We start from the raw sequence: 23,764 nt of genomic DNA, 5'->3' as shown, positions 1-23,764 counted from the left end.
AGATACTAATAATTAGTCATGCCAATAAAAATAAAGAGGAATAGTTTCAAGATATCAACCCAGAAATTTAGCACAACATTGCAGCTCTGTTTTGGCACGGACAGCAGTCATTTGATAATCCCTCTGAGCTGCCTAACTAGGGGAGCGACGCCATGGAGGGTGATCGGAGGAGGAGGACCAGGATAAAAACAGCCCTTGGGGTGAGTCAGTGTGGAGATGCTGGACAACCATGTCACTCACCCACCGCCCAGCTGCACAGATTAACCGGAACTCAAGGGGACCCAGCATCAGGGAAGACGGTTCCGTCAAAATACCCGAGCCTAATGTGAATCTAATGCAACTTGTGTGGTTTCTGACAAGCAAACCAGCTGAGTATCCTGAGCTAAGGGCTCCATTCCATCCAGGTGACCTCCTCACTGCTACATACTTCATAGAGAAAATGAACACCTTTCTCTCTTAGCCCTGACACCCTTTAAGCCACTGCCCTTTGTCCTTTCCCAAATGTTCTGCCTCCTTAGGAGAGGGTTGTCTGGACTGAGGGTCTACACACTGGCTCTCCTTTTGCCCTCCTTTGGCCCTGCAACCTGGCTTTGGTGCCCCTTCTTCCTCTTTCCTAAGAATGTCATCAGGACTGGCGCACCACACCCACGAGAAGCAGGAGGATGTGAGAAGCAGAAGACACTGCGGCCGGCTGAGTTTCCTGGCACTGGCAGGCTCACCTGGCCTCTGGCTTCACCTCTGAGTCTCCCAGCCAGCCCTGAACCCTCGTTCTGTCTCCGTAGCTTTTGAGTTAGGCTCTGCCCATCTTGATTTGGCCGTTGGTTCCCAGCCCATGTGTGGCTACCTGGCCTCCACTGTGGCTATGTTCACCCCATTCCACTCCTCTCCCAAAGGCTTCTACATCGGCCAGGGCCCTTGCCTCCAGAGCCCCGGGTCCCCACTACTGCCAGGCCCTCTGCCTGGAACTTGATGATGCTAATGACACCCACCTCTCTATCTCCAGTGTGGACCCCTTGCAGAACTCAAGACTTTCATGTAGGGACTTCCCTGGTGGTGCAGTGCTTAAGAATCCACCTGCCAATGCAGGGGACATGGGTTCAATCCCTGGTTCGGGAAGATCCCACATGCTGTGGATTAACTAAGCCCGTGCGCCACAGCTACTGAGCCTGCGCTCTAGAGCTCGCGAGCCACAACTACTGAAGCCTGCGTGCCTAGAGCCTGTGCTCTGCAACAAGGGAAGCCACCGCAGTGAGAAGCCCGAGCACTGCAATGAAGAGTAGTCCCTGCTCGCTGCAACTAGAGAAAGCCCGCGCACAGCAACGAAGACCCAATGCAGCCATAAATAAGTAAGTAAGTAAATAAATAAATAAATAAGCAAGCAAGCAAGCACGCAAATAAATAAATAAATAAATAAATTTATTTAAAAATAAAGCCTTTCATGTACAACTGCCCTTGATTGGGTGGCCCACAGGCAACCTGAACTCTAAAGGTCCCAAACTGAACTCCGTATTTCCCCTACACCTTGTCCTCCCCACTGTTATGGTTGAACTGTGTCCCTCCATCCAAAATTGTTGATTTTGTCCTGATTTGTCCCTCCAATATGTTGCATAAAGTAATTTCTAGTACCTTAGAATTTGTAACTATATTTGGGGATAAGGTCTTTAAAGAAGTGATTAAGAGTCAATGAGCCTGTTAGGGTGGGTCCTAATCCAATCTGTCTGGTGTACTTACAAGAAGAAGATTAGGACACACAAAGGGACACAAGGGGACATGTGCACAGAGGGACACCATGAGATACGGTCATCTGGAATCAAGGAGAGAGGGCTCAGAGGAAACCAAGACTGTGGACACCTTGATCTGGGACATCTAACCTCCAGAACTACTGAGAAAATACATTTCTGTTATTTAAGCCACCAGCCTGTGGTATTTCGTTAGGGCAGCCTGAGCAGACTAATGCACCTTCATTAACGGCACCAATGTCCACTTAGTCTCTGGAGCCAGGTCTGGGCTCCTCCCTTGACCTCACAGTTGACCCTGTCTTTCCTCTCCCCTTCCCACTTGCCTTGAGTCTCTCCCTACCCCATCCACACTCCTGTCATCATCTGGGTGAGGGTTAGTAGCCCCCAAGGCTGCAAAAGAAAAAGACCAGCTACCTCACTGGGCCAGGGAGCACAGCATGGTGGTGGGCACACTGTGGCCAGAGACTGACCCCCCGGGGGGAAGGGACATGGGCGAGTGGGACAGGGACCAGACAGTAAAGAGGGGAAAAGAGCAGGTGGCAAAAAGCTCTGGATATCAGGCCACCTTCTGGAGTTTTAGGGGCTGTCTGTGAAGATCACATGGAAACACACATGAAGATGGAGGGTGTTGTACAAATATGAGATATGGGGTGATCGCCTCCAAGCCCGGCTCTCCAAGCTGTGCAAAATGGTAAAATCAGATGACTTGCTCCAGCCCTCTGTGAGCCTCCTGGACCTGAGATGCCGGCAGCCCTCTGTCTGCCCCCCTCTATCCTCTCTTCCCAGGCGGCCTGAGCAGGATTTGACGCCATGGCTGGTGAAGGGTCCAGGCTGCCTTGCACCTCCCTCTGGGATGGGGTCTCATGGCAGCAACAGCTGGCTCCGTGGTGGGAAGGGTTTTAGTTTTATCTCCATTTTACTCATTTCGGTTTTTAATAATAGAGTTCTATCTCCTCTAGTCCTTGTTAGAAACAGAGAGGGTGTGTATGTTGAAATAAACCATCCAAGGCTTGCCTGCAGACGTGGGTCAAATGCTTTTGGAGGACGTGGGGAAGCATCAGGAACGCCTCTTACCTGCGATGTCACAGAGTTCCGCATCCGAGGCATTTGCCAGGGCCTCCTCCAGCTCCGGCTCCAGTGTCACACTTTCCAGCACGGGGTCCATCGGCTTCTGCTTGGGGACCCAGACTTTTCCTGAAAACACACGGGGTGCCCATTACAGGGAGTGCAGCTGCACTGGGGCCCTGGGTGGACAGTCCCAAAGCCCTGTGGATCCCTCGATGCCGAGATTCCATTAAAACTTCTCCCTCTGGGGACCCAGTGCCAAACTTGTCCAAAGAAAGGGAATCAGAGATCTCCAACAAAGCACCCTTCACGTTTGAAAAGAAGAACTTTATAACTTGGTCAAGAGAGACTGCTCACTACTGGAAACATTGGTTATTAATTTTAACAATCTGTAAGTAGGAAAAGATACAAAAGAAAAATATAATAAAATGCCAGGGTCTGGAATACTCTAAACAAGCGTTCTGGTATGAGAGGAAAATTTAGAAGCATTTCTAAACCAAATAAATAAAATACACTCAGATTATTAAAAGAGGCATAGGGAGAAAATATAATGTCTCTTAGGACGCTATATTTTTACAGTGTCAGACTCATAATTGAACGAGAGAGCAAAGAGCCAAGAGGATGGTTGGTCGCTGCAGTGTGCACCAAGAGCGATTGTTAAAGAAATTATGGGGCATCCATACGACGGTGTTCTAGCAGTTATTATTATAAAGGATGGTGGAGATCTCTACTTACTATGAAAGGAAAATGTCCAAGACAAAATCTTGTGTGAAAAAGCAAGTTTACAAAATAGCATGAATTATTTAATTCCATTTATGAAAAATTGCACATATATCAAGATATATTTATCCATGCAACACTTTTTTCTTTTTTTTTTTTTTTTTTTTTTTTTGCAGTACGCGGGCCTCTCACTGTTGGGGCCTCTCCCATTGCGGAGCACAGGCTCCGGACACACAGACTCAGCGGCCATGGCTCACAGGCCCAGCCGCTCCGCGGCATGCAGGATCTTCCCGGACCGGGGCACGAACCCGTGTCCCCTGTATCAGCAGGCGGACTCTCAACCACTGCGCCACCAGGGAAGCCCCATGCAACACATATTTACTGAACACTTCCTATGTGCCCAGCACCTTTCTTGGCGCTAGGGGGTCAGCAGTGAACAATATACAGTTTAGTGAAAGAAGACAGATAATAAACCAGAGAGTACTAAGAATCACAAAGGAAAATAAAGCCAAGCAAAAGACTAGGAAGTTCCAGGCTGGGGTGTGGGTGAGGTGGGCTCTGCTATCTTGGGTCGCGTGGTCAGGGAAGATGACCTGTGAGCTGGGCCCTGACAGAGTGAGGAAATGAGCTCCTCAGACCAGCGACAATACAAGGATGCCTGCTTTCATTGTTCCTACCCAACTGTGTATTGAAAGTTCTAGTCAGAGCAAATGGACAAGAAAAAGAAATACATGGCATCCAGACTGGAAAGGAAGAAGTAAAATGATCTCTGTTCGCAGATGACATATGCAGAAAATGTTCCACACACACACACAAAAACAGGGTACAACATTAACATAAACAAATAAGTGGAGTACACCAGCAAATAACAATCTGAAAGGGAAATTAGGAAAATAATTTCATCTACAATACAATCCAAAAGAATAAAATACGTAGGAATAAATTTAACCAAGGAGGTGAAAGACTTGTGCATGGAACACTATAAAACATTGTTGAAAGAAATGAAAGAAGACCTAAATAAACAGAGAGATATCCCAAGTTCATGGATTGGAAGACAATATTAAAATGGCAATATTGCCCAAAGCAATCTACAGATTCAACGCCATCCTTATCAAAATTCCAATGGCCCTCCTCCTTTTTTTTGGAAATGGAAAAGCCAGTCCTCAAATTCATATGGAATTGTAAGGGGCTCCAAATAACCAAAACAATCTTGATAAAGAACAAAGTTGGAGGACTCAGACTTCCTGATTTCAAAACTTACTACAAAGTTAAACAGTGTGACACTGACATAAGGATAGACATATTTAAAAATGGAATAGAATTGAAAGTCCAGAAAAAAACCTATACATCTATGGCAAATTGATTTTTGACAAGGGTGCCAAGTCCATTGAATGGGGAAAGAATAGTTTCTTCAAGAAGTGGTGTGGGACAACTGGATATCCAGTTGATATGCAGAAAGATAAAGCTGGACCCCTATCTCATACCATACACAAAAACCAACTGGAAATGGATCAGTGATTTAAATATAATACCTAAAACTATAAAATTCTTAGAAGAAAACATAAGCATAAATCTTTATGACCTTAGATTTGGCAAAGTATTCCTAGATATGACAACAAAAGAATAAGCAACTAAAGAAAAACAGATCAATTGAACTTAACCAAAATAAAACTTTTGTGTATCAAAGGACATTAACAAGAAAGTGGAAAGATAACATACAGAAGAGGAGAAAATATTTACAAATCATACACCTGATAGGGTCTAGTATTCAGAATATATAAAGAACTTTTACAACTCAACAACAAAAAGAAAAACAACCCAATTTAAAAATGGGCAAAGGACTTATAGACATTTCTCCAAAGAGGATATACAATTACCTCTAGGTATCTGAGGGGGATTGGATGCTCAAGTCCCTTATATAAAATGGTATAGTATTTGCATATAACCTACACACATCCTCCTGTATACTTTAGATCATCTATAGATTACGTATAATACCTAATACAATGTGAATTCTATGTAAATAGTTGCCAGTGCACGGCAAATTCAAGTTTTGCCTTTTTAAACTGTGTGGAATTTTTCTGAATATTTTTGATCCACAGTTGGGTGAATCTGCGGATATGGAACCTGCGGATATGGAACCTGCGGATATGGAGAGTCAACTGTACAGATGGCCAAACACATGACAATATGCTCAACATCATTGATCATTAGACAAATGCACATCAAAACCACAATGAGATACCACTTCACAACCATGATAATGGCTATAACATAAACCAAAAACCAAAATGGAAAATAACAAATGTTGGCAAGGATGTGGAGAAATTGGAACCCTCATATATTGCTGATGGGAATGTAAAATGGTGCAGTTGCTTGGGAAAACTGTTTGGCAGTTCTTCAAACAATTAAACACAGAATTACCATATGATCCAGCAATTCCACTCCTAGGTATATACCCAAAAGTTACCCAAATACTTGTATAGGAATATTCACAGCACCACTCATCATACAACAGCCAAAAAGTGGAAACAACCAAAACGTTTGTCAATGGACAAATTGTGGAATATTATTCAGTAATAGAAGGGAATGAATGAGTCTCGAAAATAATATTCTAAGTGAAAGAAGCCAGACACGCAAAGTCATATATTATATTATCTAATTTATAGGAGATACCCAGAAGAGGTAAATCCATAGAAACAGATGGGTGGTTGCCAGGGGTTGGGAGCGAGGGGCATGGGGAGTAACTGCTTATTGAGTACAGGGTTTTATTTTGGAGTGATGAAAATGTTTTGGATCTAGATAGAGATGGTAGTGGCACAAAACTGTGTGTGTACTAAATGCCACTGAATTGTTCACTTCAAAATAGTTAACTTTATGTTATGTGAATTTTACTTCAATTTTTAAAAACCTGCTCATTTTGGCTACGGATTGGGAATAGCCTGAAGTGGGGCCAGGATGGAAGCCAGGAGATGGTTAGGAGGCTCCTTCAAAAGTCCACATGAGAGATGACAGTGACTTGGACCAGAGGTGGGGAGGGGTGGGAAGAGCAATGTTCAGAAGGATATTCACTAAAATGGGATCAGTGCCTACCTCTCAGCAGAGAGTATTACTTTGTTTTGTTATTTAAATTGTTTACAGGGGCTTCCCTGGTGGTGCAGTGGTTAAGAATCCACCTGCCAGTGCAGGAGACACAGGTTCAAGCCCTGGTCCGGGAAGATCCCACATGCCGCGGAGCAACTAAGCCCATGCACCACAACTACTGAGCCTGCGCTCTAGAGACTGCAAGCCACAACGACTGAGCCTGTGTGCCACAACTACTGAAGGCTGCATGCCTAGAGCCCGTGCTCCGCAACAAGAGAAGCCACCACAATGAGAAGCCCGCGCACCGCAACGAAGAGTAGCCCCTGCTCGCCACAACTAGAGAAAGCCTGCATGCAGCAACGAAGACCCAACGCAGCCAAAAAATAAACAAATAAATTTATAAAATAAATAAATAAATAAACAAATTGTTTACAGCAAAGATCAATTACTATACAAGCAGAACAGTCAGCAAAGTCATCTGGGAGAAAATGTATCATAACCTTCACCAGAGGTGCATCTGGAAAACAGCAAATCAAAATGGCTAAAAAGAAAACGAAATGGCTAAAAGGAAAATGAACTGTGAAAATGACTGATGCAGTGACTAGGATGAACATTCAGTAAATATTTAAGACCTATGGTTTATTATGCCCCTGCAGCAGATGCCTCCAGGAGGGTGGTGACTCTAAAACACTATAAGAGGGACTCAGACGTCTTCCCTTCCTTCATCTTACTAGTTGGGATGTGGGTGTGATGACTGGAGCCTCAGCAGCTAGATGGACCATGAGGACAAGAATATATTACAAGGATGGCAGAATGAAAAACTGGAAAGGGTCTTGATTCCTAATGTCAAGGAAGATGTCTTACAAGCCCTGGAATGCCTAACCCTGCAGCTCTACTAAGTGAAAGAAAACTAAACTTCCATTTTAAGTCTCTCTTATTTTACTTGTTTCTTCAGCACATGGAGCCAAATCTGTATAATGAAAATACCCTGCATGGAACTTTATTCTGATTCCCCCACTTGAATGAGAGTGAGGGAAAATCCAAATTCCTCAGGACTTTGCACCAGTTTATGGGTCTTACCACATCCTGCTGGGTTTTGTAGTGCCTGAAATGCTATTTGCCCTCAGCCTAGGCTCACTCTAGGCCCAGCGTGGGGCAAGTGATCAGTAGAGCTGGACTGAACAGCCCTGCGTCTGCCTGTTAGAGCTGGAAGGTCTCCTTCCCCACACTCTCTGTTGAGACTGGACTTATTCAATACACATGGACTCCAACAATCACGATGTAAATATTTTATGACGACGATGCTGGTGGTGGTGATGATGATGATAAACCTTTTAGGCTTGTCATAATATGAAAATAGAATAAATTCTAGCTACCCTCCTTGGGTCAGCCTGGTTTTTCATGAGGGCACTCAGGCTCTGGGAGTCTGGAGAGCTGTTCCCGGCTTGGGGCCAGGTCAGCACTCTGCGAAGGGGCAGCAGGACTGGTTTATATATCGCCCAGATTCCCTTCCCCATCCCCCATCTCATCTCCAGCTCCTCCCCTGGGAGGGGGATGGGCACACAAGGGAGCAGATGTCAGTAATGACTCATCAACTGTCCACTCAGGTCTGCTGCTGACTCTCTCACAGCCTTGGTTTCCCCGTTTTTCAAATGTGTAGTGGGGATAGTGGAAGTTTTAAGACCCCATGAAATCCATAGATTTTATTATCTTTACCTGCTGCACAGAAATCACTCCTCCTGGTACAAGTACCTTGCTTAAAACCATCTTGTGCCTGCGCTCTCATCCAGGCACACGCAGCCCTTATGGTCAAGGGCCCCTTCCCCTGCCGCCAGCTCCAGGGTGCCTCAGACCACACAATTCTTCCAAAGCTCTGTAATCCAGATGTCTCCTGGGCTTCCCTGACCTTCCAAGTTTTCAGTAAAATCTGGACTGAAGAGCTTCCCTGGTGGCGCAGTGGTTGAGAGTCCGCCTGCTGATGCAGGGGACACGAGTTCGTGCCCCGGTCTGGGAAGATCCCACATGCCGCAGAGCGGCTGGACCTGTGAGCCACGGCCGCTGAGCCTACGCGTCCGGAGCCTGTGCTCTGCAACGGGAGAGGCCACAACAGTGACAGGCCCGTGTACCGCAAAAAAAAAAAAAAAAAAAATCTGGACTGAGCTTCAATTCCAGGCGCTGGGATGGCTAGAAGTCCTCCCTGAAATGCCCACACCTGTTTGCTCTTTCATTTTATTATTTATCAGGCAGCTACTCTGTGCAGCATTGTGCTAATACAACAGGGACACAGAAATAAATGCCATAGACAGGGATCCCTGGCTCATCATGCCGACATTCTTGGGGGTGAGGAGAATGGAAGAGGTAGAACACAAACAATTATTTACCCAATTAATTGATTAATTAGAATTAATGCTTTCATTCAACAAATATTTTACTAGGTGCCTACTACATGCTAGGGTTTTTGAGGTATAGGGATGTAACAATGAACTAGACAGATGTGGTACTTGTACCCATGGAGCTTACATTTGAAGGAAAAAGCCTATAAGATCCATTATGCATCTATTTAATTTGAACTCATTCATTCATTCAACACCTCTCTCCTGAGCCCTACTGTACACTAGGCCCTGTGCTGGGTGCTGCGGGAACTGTGTAAGCAAAAGCAGCTGAGTCCCTGCCTCATGGAGCTTACAGGCCAGTGTAAATAAAGACATAATGATAAAATAAGAATTGCTCTGAAGAACACACACAGGCTCCTGAGATGGAGAATAACCAAGGGGGAGTTGAAGGGATGGAATGTCCTAAACAGTGCAGACAGAAAAGGCTTTCCTGAAAGAGGAGACAGTACAGTTGAGACCGAAAGGGTAATAATAGCTAATATTGACATAGCATTCATGATGTGCCGGGTGCTGTTTTAAGTGCTTTGTATAGATCTTAACTCAATCTTCATAACTCCCTCAGAAGGCTGGTAATATTCATCAACCCCATTTTACAGATGAGGAAATGGAGGCACAGCAGGTTTAAAAATGTACTGGAGGGAATTCCCTGGCGGTCCAGTGGTTAAGACTCTGCAGGGGGCACAGGTTCGATCCCTGGTCGGGGACTAAGATCCTGTAAGCCATGTGGCATGGCCAAACAAACAAATGTACTTGAGTTCACACAGCCTAGTAAGGGGTAGTGCCAAGACTGTAGCCAAAGTAGACCCAACTCCAGGCTATGTTTCTAACCATTACGCCTCTTACAGAGGAGAGAAGCCAGCCCTGAAGCCAGCTTGGAGGTGGACAGAGGACCAGCATTCCATGCAGAGGGCATACGTGCAAAGGTCCTGAGGTTAGGAAAGAGCTTGGAGTGTTTGGGGAAGAGAAAGAGGTCTGTGGGGCAGGAGGGCAGTGAGCAAGGGTGAGCATGATACCAGAGGACAGGAGGATGGTTTGGAGCGTAGGGGAAGTTCTGGAAGGGTTGGATAGTCGGAGTGCCTCTCTGTTCCCCGGAGCCTTCTAGATGGCTTGCCTTAGTCTGGGGCAGAGAGTCTTAGAGGGGCAGATGAAGGAAGGGAAGCTGCAGCTGCCAGAGAGAGGAACTTTGGGGGAAAAGACGGGATAATTAGGGTAGAGACAGGATATCTCTTGTTCCTGGTTTGGAGGGGACAGGCCTTGTTTGGGCCTCGTGTCCTGATACCATTTTAATAGTTCCTTCTTTCCCTTTTGACAGTATCAGGTTTGTATGAAAAATAATCAGAACACCCTAGTTAAAGGGGACTTAGGGGAAAGTGTTACGGGTCTGGTTTACCCCAAAACTTCACTAAATCTACCCCATGTGCCGATGCTTTTGGAGTCGGGTTTGTGACTTTGGGCCAGGCAGGGATGAGGGCAAGTAGGCCCAGTCACATCGGGCCCAACACAGGGCCTGGCATACAGCTGGCACTCAATGATCATGGGGAATGACGTACTCAAAAGTGCAACATTGTTCAGTACCTCGCTTCTCCCCTGTGTAGGGGACCAGATCTTCTCGGTCCTTAAACTCCTTTGCTTGCTTTTCCAAGTGATCCAAGAGCTCCTCCCTTTTAAAGGGGCCTGTGGGCGCCTTGGTGGTCTGATCCTTCTGCCTCAGGCCCGCAGGCAGCAGTGCATTCTACAGTGGCAGTTGCGGGGCAGGTGCACAGAGAGAGAGAGAGAAAGAGAGAGAGCAGTCAGCTGCTGAAGACTTGCATTTCTCCAGAAACTCATCACTGAAAAACGGGGAGCTCAATCTAAGTCGCTCATTTACATGTAAGGAAACTAACAACATGGGAGGGGCAGAGGCTTGCCCAAGGTCACTGGCAGACAGGGGCGGAGCTAGGCTAGGACTCAGGTCTCTTAACCATACCTGTTTCCCAGCCTCTAACATTTTTTTAAAGGCAAGGGGGTGAGGGGTCAGCTGACCAGGGGCTGAGCACAGCGGAGGGCTCCAAGAGCATCTGCTGAGGGAGAAATAGGATTAAGTTGGTGTTGGGATGCATGAGGGTATTTACAGCCGTTGTGTAGAAAGTGGCTGGGGAGAGAAGCAGCCCAGGGGGGTTGAGTTAGAGCCCTGGATGCAGAATCAGGCAGGAAGAGGCATACCCAAAAAACAAGCAGAGAAAGCTGGGCAGGACTGCAGGGAGGGCCGGGCATGCTGTCAGGCTGCAGCCCTGGTTGGCCCTACCAGCTGCTTTCTACCCTCCTGACTGTCGTGCTCATGCATGCTGGCTGTTAAATATTTTGAACGTTGCCCATGGAGATGGGTCTCTCAAGAAAGATAGCATCAACCAATCACTGCGTTCTCTTCTTCAAACATGGGCAGGCTACCAGGTGTGAGCTCACTACTAAAGCAGATTCCTAATCAGGGTGGATCTGAATCACATGGACTTCACTTTAACTCAGTATCGTAGAGATTCAAAGAAGTTTACGGTTGCCAGGATGCTTAGAGATCATCCAGTGTACACATGCTCCCTTCAAGAGGAAACTGAGGCCAAGAGCAAAGAAAGACTTGCCCAAATCTAGAACCAAAACCAGGGTCCTTCTTCAGAGTTGGGGGAAGAGGGCAATCTTCTAGTTAGATCATTGCTTTCTCCCCACTCCCTTTCATTCGGGGAGGTCAGGAGCATATTGGGAAGGCTGATGTGAGCAGAATCTCACCTCACTTCTTGCTGCACCCCCAAAATGGCTAAATTGGAGAGCCGTTCCGTCTCCAATCTTTGTACCAGCAAAATGCATATCTTCACTCACTCACTCACACTTCAAATCCTTTCCTAAAAGCCCCCTCTGAGAGGGGAATACTATCAGCTATATGAAGAGAGCTCTGTGCCTGGCACATAGAAGGACAAAGCTTGGGAGGGAAATACTACTGTTTGACTGCAGTATGATTTTGTTTTTTGTTCTTTTTACAAGATAGTTTACCACTGTGCTGTTCCACTAAGAGTAGTGGGTGCAAGATCAGGAGACTGGAGTGTGAGCCCAACTCTGGGAGAGCTGAGGTGAGCAGGGCCCAGCACACTGATCGGTACACACAGGGGCTCGGAGAGTGGGGCTGGTGTGTGTGCAAATGCATTTAGGCCACAAGTCAGGAGGGACATTTGGGAGTTGGAGCACATTATGAGAGGACGGCCAGTTGGGAGAAAATCAAGCCGTGACTGATTTGTGGATGGGTGTCAAGAACATACGTGGTGCCACAGATACCCTAGTTTTCCTTAAGCAGCGGTCCTCAGACACTGTCCACCGTGATATGAAGGACGGCTGATGGTCCACAGATGAGCCCCATTTCCACGGGTATGTCCCAGGTGAGACAGGATTTCCTGTGGCTACTAGTGTGTGTCCATTCAGTGAAAGTACATCTACTGTAGCCCAGTTGAGTGAGGGCACAGCCTAAGTGTCGGCAAATGTCCATCTGTGATTACCCATGATAAGTAATCAAATTCTTTGTGACACGCCAGCATGTCACAGTTAACCCCACACCAGGCTTAAGCCCTGACTTGGAGTAATGATGTCTCCAGCAACATGACCTTGGGCAAATCTCAACGTTTCTCCATTTCTCTGGCTGTAAAATGTGAATAATAACAGTCACTCTCTCAGAATTGTTGAGAAAAGTAAATTAGATAGTGCAGAAGAGTGCTTAGCACAGTGCCTGATACAGTGAGCACATAAACTATTATTGACTATGGTTGCTGTTCTATAATCAGATAAAATACCTTATACCAGGAGGTTGGTTACCCAAATACGTATGTTGGACAGGGGATGTGTTATCCCAATATATCTTAAACTTCAAAAAAGGAACACATGCAAATATAAAATGAATTAAGCATGGAAAGCAAGTGTTTTCCCAATGATCCCCACAAGGAAGACCTGAGAGATTTTTGTCACCATAAAGGATTTTGATGGCAGTGAGGTGCTGGGGCACATTCTGACTTCCGAAAGGCTCAGTATTGTGATGGGAGAAACCCATGAGCTTGTAACTGAGGGAAAAAGGGCTTGCAAACTCACATCTCATTTTGAATATATCTGATAGAGGCCACTGATTCAAAGTAGGGTTTTTCACATTTTTTTCTTTTTCTTTTTTTGTATCTACATGAGATAATGGATGTTCACTAAACTGGTAATCATTTCATGACGTATGTAAGTCAAGTCTTTATGCTGTACACCTTAAACTTCTACTGTGCTGTATGCCAATTATATCTCAATAAAACGGGGGGCAGGGAAAGTAGGGTTTTCAATGTCAGCACAAGAGGTATTTGGGACTGGATGATTCCTTGTCACGTGGCTTGTTCTATGCATTCTTGGCTGGTTAGCAGCATCTCTGTCCTCTGTCTAATGGATGCCGGTAGCACCACCCCCCTCCTAAGTTGTGACAGCCAAAATGTCTCCAAATATCACCAGATATCCCTGGTAGGGGTGCAAAATCGCCCCTGATTGAGAAGCACTTCAGTGTTAAAACTGAAGCCCATATCATTCTAATAGGGGAGTGAAGATGTTTTTAATGTATTTTTTAAATATTACTTAGGTGGCATGTTAAAATATAGTTTCATTTATCTTTATTGAAAGCAGCTGACTTAAAAAACAACGTGTAAGGCCTTTTCTAACAATTCTTAGCTTATTGGATTTTTAAAGTAAATACTGAGAGTATCAGCCTCATTAGGAGTTTATTTTCATTCTATCAAATGGTGCGTTTAGTGAACTATAACGTGACTTTCAATTAAAACCAAAGACAGTTGTATATTTTTTAAACTCATGATTATTTATCATTTTAACTTGTTTTCAAAAACAGCATACGAACTCACATGATATACAAGAATTAACTCAAAATAAATCAAAGACCTAAATGTAAGAGCTAAAACTATAAAACTTTTGGAAGAAAACATAGGCATAAATCTCTGTGACCTGGATTAAGCAATGGTTTCTTAGATATGATACTAAAACAATAAGCAACAAAAGAAAAAAATAAATAAATTGGACTTCATCAAACTTGAAAATGTTTGTGCTTCAAAGGAAATTGTGAAGTAAAGAGACAACCCACAGTTTGGGAGAAAGTTTTTGCAAATCATATATCTGAGAAGGATCGAGTATGCAAAATACTTAAAGATCTCCTAAACTCAAAATATAAGACAATGGGGCTTCCCTGGTGGCGCAGTGGTTGAGAGTCCGCCTGCCGATGCAGGGGACACGGGTTCGTGCCCTGGTCCGGGAAGATCCCACATGCCGCGGAGCGGCTGGGCCCGTGAGCTATGGCCGCTGAGCCTGCGCGTCCGGAGCCTGTGCTCCGCAACGGGAGAGGCCACAACAGTGAGAGGCCCGCATACCACACACACACACACACACAAATATATATATATATATATATATAATATATATATAGATATATATACATTATATATATATAAGACAAATAACAGAATATAAAAATGGGCAATGGATCTGAATGGACATTTCTGAATAGACATAACAGAATATAAAAATGGGCAATGGATCTGAATAGACATAGAAGATATAAAAATGGCCAGTAAGCACATGAAAAGCTGCTCAACATCATTAACCATCAAGGAAACACAAATCAAACTCAGGGTGAGATACTGCTTCACACCCATTAGGATGGCTATAATAAAAAAGACGAGGGCCTCCCTGGTGGCGCAGTGGTTGAGAGTCCGCCTGCCGATGCAGGGGATACGGGTTCGTGCCCCGGTCTGGGAGGATCCCATATGCCGCGGAGCGGCTGGGCCCGTGAGCCATGGCCGCTGGGCCTGCGCATCCGGAGCCTGTGCTCCGCAACGGGAGAGGCCACAACAGTGAGAGGCCCGCATACCGCAAAAAAAAATAAAAATAAAAAAAAAAATAAAAAAGACGAGTAAAAACAAGTGTTGGTGAGAAAGTGGAGACATTGAAACACTCATACACTGCGGATGGGAATGTAAAATGGTGCATCCCCTTTGGAAAATAGTCTGGCAGTTTCTCAAAAGATTAAAAGAGTTATCATATGAGACAGCAATTCCACTCCTAGGTATATACCCAAGAGAAATAAAAGAATATGTTCACACAAAAACTTATACATGAACATTCATAGTCATAATAGCCCAAACGTGGAAAAAACTCAAATGTCTATCAAGTGACAAATGGACAAATAAAGTGTGGTATATCCATACAACAGAATATTATTTGGCAACAAAAAGAAATGAAGTACTGGTGTGTGCTACATCATAGATGAAACCTTGAAAACATCATGCTAAGTGAAAGAAGCCAGTCACAAAGGACTACATAGTGTCTGATTCCATTTATATGATATGTCCAGAGAACAGTCAGATCTGTAGAGACAGAAAGTAGATTAATGGTTGCCTACAGCTGAGGAGGAAGGTGGGAAATGTGGAGTGACAGCTAATGGGAACAGGTTTCTTTTTGAGGTGATGAAAATATTCTAAAATTGACTATGGTGATTGTCGTATAACTCTGTGAATATACTAAGAAACACTGAATTATATACTTTAAATGCGTGAATTTTATGAATTTTACATCTCAAAAAAGGCATTATTAAAAATGGACTATGGGGCTTCCCTGGTGGCGCAGTGGTTGGGAGTCAGCCTGCCAATGCAGGGGACATGGGTTCGAACCCTGGTCCAGGAGGATCCCACATGCCGCGGAGCAATTGAGCCCATGTGCCACAACTACTGAGCCTGCGCTCTAGAGCCTGCGAGCCACAACTACTGAGCCCACATGCTGCAACTGCTGAGGCTCGTGCGCCTAGAGCCCGTGCTCTGCAACAAGAGAGGCCACCTCAATGAGAAGCCCGTGCACCACCATGAAGAGTGGCCCCTGCTTGCTGCAACTAGAGAAAGCCCGCAAGCAGCAACGAAGACCCAACGCAGCCAAAAATAAATAAATTAAAAATAAATAATTTTTTAAAAAATGGACTATGTTAGTGAGGGCAAAATTACAAAAATGGCCAATGCAATAAATTAAATGCCCATGGAATGCTGAGAACACAGGCTCTTCATGTGTCAGTGGCCAAAAATGATGCTGAGATTGGGCAGGCTAGAGCTGGCCAGATTTAATATGGTGTCTTGTTTTACAGAGTAAGGTGCCATATTATGTAAACTCATCATGGAGCAGTTAAATGTATAAGAAAATGCTGCCTTGGATGACTATTAGAACCTAAAACTGACTCGCAGACCCAGCCTACCCAATTGGTGAGGAAAGAGTTCCCACAACCATTTTGTTGTCACCTTCGACCAGGACATGTATGTGTAGAAATGTATCTTTCATTCCTTCATTTCTTATTCGTTCAACAAACATCCATGGAGTGACTATTATGTGTCCAGGCAGTGTGCTAAGACCAGGACCCCACCAAGGGCTCTCTAATTTGGAATAACTGAGGAGACAGAAGGTAAATGGGGGAAGCAGAGTAAAATGAGAGAAAAGTCTCAATTATAGCACGTGTGGAAAACAATGTATTGTTTTAGTTTTTAAGGTTAATCAAGATCCTACAGTGGGGTCCACTTTACTGAATAGCAAAGAATAGTCGATAATTAGCCTCTACATTCCTGTAAAGGTCGTATACGTCCATGATGTCTGCTGGTAATTAGAACGATCTAAACTTTAAGGCACTTAAGTCTCATTCTCCTAATCTTAATGTCTGCACAGGGTAAATCTGCTGGGCACGTGCTTTCTTTATATTTAGTTCAAAGCATCTGCAAAGTCTGCTCCTCCAAGACAGATATCGCTTCTGCATAAGGGGAATCTGTATTTACACACACACATCACATGTACATCTTCACTTCAAAGACCGGTGGGTTATGGGTGAGATTTGCTTTAGGAGACAGTTTTGGTACAAATATATATGACTTGGAGCATGCCTTCAGGTCCTTACTTACAACTGGAAATTTACTTGTGTGAGGAGGGCAGTGACTAATGCCTGGGCGATCTCCTTATTATCTCCTGACAGGAAAGTTAGTGTTAGTTTTAAGGAGGAAGAATTTCTAGACACTCTCTGATCTTAGGCTAAATATAAAATTAGAGCTGTTATATGCTTGGGAGTGGGGAGGACTGTGGCACATTGGAGCTTTCAGTGCCTCCACACTACTCGGCTCCAGCTCATGACTGCCATGTAAGAACGTGGGTGGTGTTTTCAGATCTGCTCAACTTTATGTGGAAGCTCTTGATTTTTAAATATTGACACATGATCCAAATATTTTAAGAACAATGTTCAGACCAAATAAAACACAGATGCAGGCCAGTCTCAGCCCATGGGCTGCCATTTTGCCACCTCTGATCTGAGGCTCCTATCAGACTAAAAGTCCAGGTGGAGAAAGTCAAGATACTCATTCATTTATTCCACACATGATTACTGAATGTCTTGCTCCTTTCAGGCTCTGGGCCAGAGGAAGAAAGAGGTGTATACATGGGTTTTTAATTTAGAGGGTTAAAAAAAATTAAAAATGAATCAAAACTTTAATATGTTCTTGGAAATAATCACAGAGGGAAAAACTAGGCAATCTCTTCCTGTAGTTCCCTACTTGTGGTTTTTTAAATGGTGACTTCCGTTTAATGTTGTAAAATTAAAACTCGGATGTACAGCCTGACAGGTTAACATCTTAGTCTAATTTTCTCACCCAAGCTCTGGAGTCCAGCTGCCCACAGGACAATGAAAACTGACAAACCCTCAACTGCGTTGTTAGGAGCTCTAACACCCTGCAAACAGGTGAAGTAAAGGCCAAATATTAAGCATCTACACAATTATCACTATAATTATCTAATTATAGATAGCTGGGGCTATGAGAGACTCCATCCTGGCTAGAACTACTGCGGGCTGGGTTAGAAGTGCACCCACAAGCAACACATACACACACATACACATACACATACAATGTATTAAAAGGATCATAGACTCCTGGCAGCTCAGAGCTGCAAAGCCCTGAGACAGCCTCCGGGCCAATTCTTTCATTTTCAGTTGGGGAAACTGAGGCAAGGGAAACTGAGGTCACTTGCCCAAAGTCACACAGCTTGTTAGCCACACAGCCAGGAAGCCTAAGCTGATATATAGGTGACACTGCACATAATTAGCTTCTCAAGGATCAGTATGAGTGTCTTCAGACTGGTGGCTTAGCACATATACAATGTCCTTCACCCTGGTTCTTCACAGTGACAAAAAACAAGGAATTTTATCACTTTCCCCCCATAAATCAGCTACGTCTAAGAACAAGGGAATGTACAATGTGTCCCCCCCCTTGGGCTGGGCTCCAGGAGTCCTGGGTTTCTGTTCTGTGACTGAACCATACACAGCCCCCTAGAAGAGGGTGGACAGTGCTCTTCATCGGGTATTGGCAGCGAGGGCCGGGGAGGGCAAGGGCCTTGCCTGAGGTCACACGTGGACCGAGAGCACGGGCTCCTGAATTCCAAGCCCCAGAAAGCTTTCCATCCCACCCGGCTGCCTTCCTCTAAGAACCGATCCTGGAAACCAGATGTGGCCCCGTGTAAGAACCAGGTTCCCTCTCCGGAGTACACCTCTTTATCACACTGGTCTCCGTTTACAGGTGGAGAAACTGAGGCATGGAGTTACTGTCCTGGGTAAGAGTGAAACCCAGGAGGTAGATTTCTCAGAATTCCCACTGAGAAGTTTTGGAGGTAAATTTCTCTCTCTCTCCTGCTTCAAACGACCTCAGCCTGCCCAGACGCCCGTCCACCACAGCAGCAGTCCGAACACTGAACAGGCCAGTCAGCCATCCAGTTACCTTTTACACGGCATTTGACCCAAATGCTTTTTTTCAAGTGGCCTTGAGGACTTTTATTTTCCAATTATCTGCCAGGTCTGATTCCCCTTGTGTAAAGCGTGGCCCTCCAGTGCCTCGGGGCCCATCAGGAGACAGAGCGCCCGGCCTCTGCCCCGTTCACCAGCAGCTTCCAGATCCCACTAGAGGTCACTCAGTGGGGCTTCAGCAGAGCTTTCTTGTCACGCACGGCAAAACCTAGCCTGAGAGCACAGCACTCGTGCCTCGGTCACAGACGGGACAAGCGGGTCCAGACCTCTAATATGCCCCCTCTCTCCATACATTCCCCACCCATCCACCCGCCCAACGCACTCTGGGCCGCCTCCTCTCTTCCGGTTCTCTCCAGAAAGAGCCAGGCCTTTGGCTCAGCCACCATGACCCTGCTGCGCCACTGGTGAAGCCCAGGAGCTAGCACATCCCCCGGACAGCTTTACAGGGCATTCATGCTGACATCCAAAGGCACCCCTGTAGCCCAAGCCCAGTAGTTGTTTGTGGTGGAACCTATGGCTCACAACAGCACCCTTTGTGTCTCTCTGCTGTTCATGGCACAAGGTGAGGCCAAACCTTCCCTTCCCAGCGTTCTCCTAATCCTCCTTTTCTGCCTCATGTACAAGGAAAATGTTCCACGTTCCCCGCTGTGCGGGGCACCCTGAGACAACGAATGAGTGACTGCGCTCCACAGGGGCCCAAGAGAGGGAGACACACCCAAGTGTGAGCAGCTTACTCTACCCAGGCTTCCTGGAGGCGGTGGCTCCTGAGCTGAGTGAGCCCCAGGGCACCAGGCAGGACAGCCGGGGTAAGAGAAGAGAGGAGAGGGATGTAACCGGGGATAGCACCGGGGAGACAGAGGCTTGGCAGGATGAGGGGGTGTGGCTCGCCAGGGGAAAGAGTCTGAGGCTGTAGGGTTTGGAAACGTCTCCACCCGTTAGGAGCCGGCCTAGTTCAAGCTGTGCTGTCTCTTGCTGGGACCATCAGAGTAGCCTCAGGCTGGCCTCCCTGCCTCGGGCCTCTCCAACTGTACTCCCTTCCATCAGCCAGACGGACTGCACCAACTGGCGCATCTGACCGGGCCACTCCCCAACACACTCAGAAATGCTCAGCACCTCTACTAACGCACAGAATCATGACTAAATTCATCAGCCAGACACGGAGAGCTTTTCGTGATTTGACCTCACCCTACTCCAGCCTCCCGATCTTCTCATCTTTAAGTATTCCATGTTCCAGCCACTCCAGGCTGCTCCGCATTCTGCAGCCGTGCCCCACACCCTCACCCTGCCAGGGCATTGCTCAGGCTGTGCTCTCTGCCTGGAATTCCATCCCTCCTCCCCTCCCTGCATTCATCCTTCAAAGTCCTTCCCTTGGGCACCCTGTCCAGCCTTTGCTGTGCTCCCCGCACTGATCTGGTGATTCTCTTTCCAAACACCCTGAGGCATCTTGCCAATTCTTATATAATGTTCCTTCTAATTTGTCTTGGAGCACATTTATGCGGCATCCCTCTCCCCAAGGAGACTGAATGCCCCTCAAAGGCCAGCTGGGATGTATCCTAGTCGTCTCTGAATCTCCAGCACCAAGCAGTGAGTGCTAATGTGTTCTGAATTGTCCAGAATCACACAGCACTGATGCTCCAGCAGGAAAAAGGTGGTATTTCTTGGACACCCTTCAAGTCAGCATCATACCTGCTGCCCTGAGCTGTTTGCTGGGCACCCAGCTACTGCCCCAAGCAGGTCTGGGGAAGGGGATGCATTATGAAGGGTGCTAGAGTGCGGGTGCCCACCATGGGACCAGAGTTTCCTGATGGAGATTTTGGAAAATGCCAAGCTAGAGAGTAAGACCTTTGTAATGTTTCCTTTGGGGATCTGGATTTAAATTCCTAGCAACTCCTCTCACTCCTCCTCAGAACTTTTGGCAGAGCAGAACATCAGGCCATCAGACTGGCAAACCCATAGTGACAGACTTCAAATTGTCCCCAGTATCATATCTCCCCTTCTCCAGTAATAAAAGCACTCCACCCTTAGCTGAGCGCATGGCCACTTAGATTAAGGACTACTTTTCCCAGGCTACCTTGCAGCTAGGTTGGGTCATGGTATGAGAACTGCCCAGTGGCAACTTCCAGTAACTTTCCTTAAAAGGTACTTGAAAAATGGCCTTTCTCCTTTTGTCCACCCCCACCCCTTTTCTTCTATTCTAATGCCTGGAATGCAGCTATCCTGGCCACCACCTTGGATCATGAGGATGGGGGCTACACCTTAGTGATGGCAAGGACGTGAGCTGAATGGAACCTGGGACTCTGGGACGTTTGGGGAGCTAAGCTCCCTACCTGCCCTAGACTGCCCACCTCTGGACTTTTATGAGATGAATAAACCACTGCTTACATCATGTTATTTTGAATCTCTATTACTCACAGCTGAACTGCATTCCAACTGACAGCCTGGGTTCTCATCCCAGGGCTTTGAGGACACAAACAGGGCACTGGTGCTCTCTGACTTTGAATTCCCTTTCTGTAAAATGGTCAAGATCCCCTTTAGCTTGAAGCCTCAGAATAAAGCCTTGAACTCTATATTAGAAACAGACTATGACCATCAGTTTTATCACCATAGGGCATAACTGCTCACTTCCATTCCACTGAACAGACACTGCGTTATGGGGAGACTCTGTCAGGGCAGCTGTATCTGGTTGTGCAAGTTGTGCACTGGCACAACTCCAAGGGCATTATACGTTCTCTGGTTTATGTGAACAGTGGTTGCTGGGGTTGTGCAGTGCACAACCTGCACAACTGTACCTGGCTGCCCTATACCTGTGGTGCTACAATGTGGCTCTAAATGGCAAGAACCCTAGATTCTAGTGGGCGAATCATATATTCAGGTTCAACAAACATTTATTAAACACCTATTATGTGCCAGGCACTGGGCTAGGTACTTTTCATCTATCTATCTATCTATCTAAAAATCTGTCATGTGAACAGAGTCAGAATTGGAAACTGGGAGACCTATAGTCCAATCAACTGCCAAAACTTGGTTTTGTCTGTATATTTGAATGAGCTGCCAACGTTTTCAAATAGGAAACTTGCACATAAAAATTCAGATTTCCAGGCTCTTTCTCTTTTAAAAAATTTTTTGAAATAAATTATTTTATCTATTTATTTTTGGCTGCATTGGGTCTTCGTTGCTGTGCACGGGCTTCCTCTAGTTGCGGTGAGCAGGGGCTACTCTTCGCTGCGGTGTGCGGGCTTCTCATTGTGGGGGCTTCTCTTGTTGCGGAACACAGGCTCTAGGCGCACGGGCTTCAGTAGTTGTGGTACGAGGCTCAGTAGTTGTGGTTCATGGGCTCTAGAGCGCAGGCTCAGTAGTTGTGGAGCATGGGCTTAGTTGCTCTGCGGCACGTGGGATCTTCCCGGGCCAGGGCTCGAACCCAAGTCCCCTGAGTTGGCAGGTGGATTCTCAACCACTGTGTCACTAGGGAAGCCCTCCAGCCTCTCTTGAAAAATTAGATGACGTGGCAATATTGGACAACAAATGGCGGAGTGGAACAGCAAGTGCCCTTTAGTCAAACACAAACTCTCCCATTTGCCTCAGTCCCCACCACTCCCTCCTGTCTCTGACACAGAGGCCAAGAAACGGTTAACATTTATCACTGGCTCTGCTGTTGCTTTTCTTCTTGGAAGGTAAAGTGGTAAGTGAAAAATTTCTTTCTTATGTCCACATCTCTTGCAAGAGTGGAAAAGTAGGGCTGCCCTGGTGGCGCAGTGGTTGAGAATCCACCTGCCGATGCAGGGGATACAGGTTCGTGCCCCGGTCCGGGAAGATCCCGCATGCCGTGGAGCAGCTGGGCCCGTGCGCCATGGCCGCCGAGTCTGCGCGTCCGGAGCCTGTGCTCCGCAACGGGAGAGGCCACAGCAGTGAGAGGCCTGCGTACAGCAAAAAAAAAAAAAAAAAAAAAAAAAAGAAAAAAAAAAGAGTGGAAAAGTAAAAGATGACCCAAGATGGCCACGTGCCTCACAAAAATTGGTCCATCTTCCTCCCTTCGTTATATTACCTACCCGATGTTGTGGGTGCTGGTTTGCTGCCTCTCAGGTAGAAGGTGTGGCAGTGGGAGAGATGGGGAAGACTGTGGGGCGGGTGGGAAGACAGGGTTAAAACTTTATCTATGGTAATTTTTTTTTTTCTTTTTAAGGGTGATCTGAATCAAGTAAGGCAACATTTTTACATTTGTTAAGTTTGGATAGTGGAAACATAGGTGTATTCTGTACTCTATTGTATGTTTAACATACTTCCTATTAAAAATGTCAAAGTCAAAAAGGAAACCGCTCAGTGTCTTTAGTGGGGCAGGTGCTCTGCTGGGGGCTTGGAGGGGGAGGGTCAGGAAGGCTTCCCAAGGGAGGGGTGGGGAGGTTGGGCCTTGAGAAATGGGATGATTCTGACTTGAGAATGAAGGGCTCCAGACCCAAGAGGTCCCCCAGCAGCAGAGGCAGGGAGGAGAGGATGGCAGGGCAGGGAGGAGGGCATTCTGGGGAGGCTGGAGGCCGGTCTTGGGGAAGGCAGTGGGGTGGAGAGGTGGTCACGGGGCCAGAAGACCCCGTGGGATGGGGACACACTGACACCTGGCCCCACTCGCCCTCACCCCACCAGGCCCATCCTTGGCTCTGTGCACGGCCGGCAGTGTTTCTAAGGATGTGTGCCTATTTTTAGAGCAGAGATTTATTTCTTTCCATTTCAACTGTTTACTTCTGTCCCGGGCTTGTGAATCTGCTGGTTTGTGCTACAAGGGAGAACCACAGCCCTGTGGACCAAACATGGCTGCTTCCTGCACAGCCAAGAGCAACCTCTGGTTTATAGGATACCATTTGGGCCATGAATATGGAGGATTTTATGATTTTGTGGAGTCTGGTGGGAAGCCATGCAGT

The 23,764-nt window shown here is 46.3% G+C and overlaps 1 protein-coding gene across 1 annotated transcript in view; it reads right to left on the bottom strand.

The window, feature by feature from the left end:
• TMOD1 (tropomodulin 1) overlaps nucleotides 1-23,764 on the bottom strand; it is an 81,448-nt gene that overhangs the window by 29,222 nt on the left and 28,462 nt on the right. The window contains exons 3-4 of the mRNA XM_082610919.1: nucleotides 10,577-10,733; nucleotides 2,814-2,933 (exon numbers count right to left, since the gene is read on the bottom strand). Of these exons, the coding sequence (XP_082467045.1) occupies nucleotides 2,814-2,933; nucleotides 10,577-10,733 (277 nt within the window). The remainder of the gene's footprint in view (nucleotides 1-2,813; nucleotides 2,934-10,576; nucleotides 10,734-23,764) is intronic.

This window comes from Mesoplodon mirus (genome assembly GCF_964341445.2).
Source record: "Mesoplodon mirus genome assembly, chromosome: 1".
Classification (NCBI taxonomy): Eukaryota; Metazoa; Chordata; class Mammalia; order Artiodactyla; family Ziphiidae; genus Mesoplodon; species Mesoplodon mirus.
This window is presented reverse-complemented; position numbering and strand designations above follow the sequence as displayed.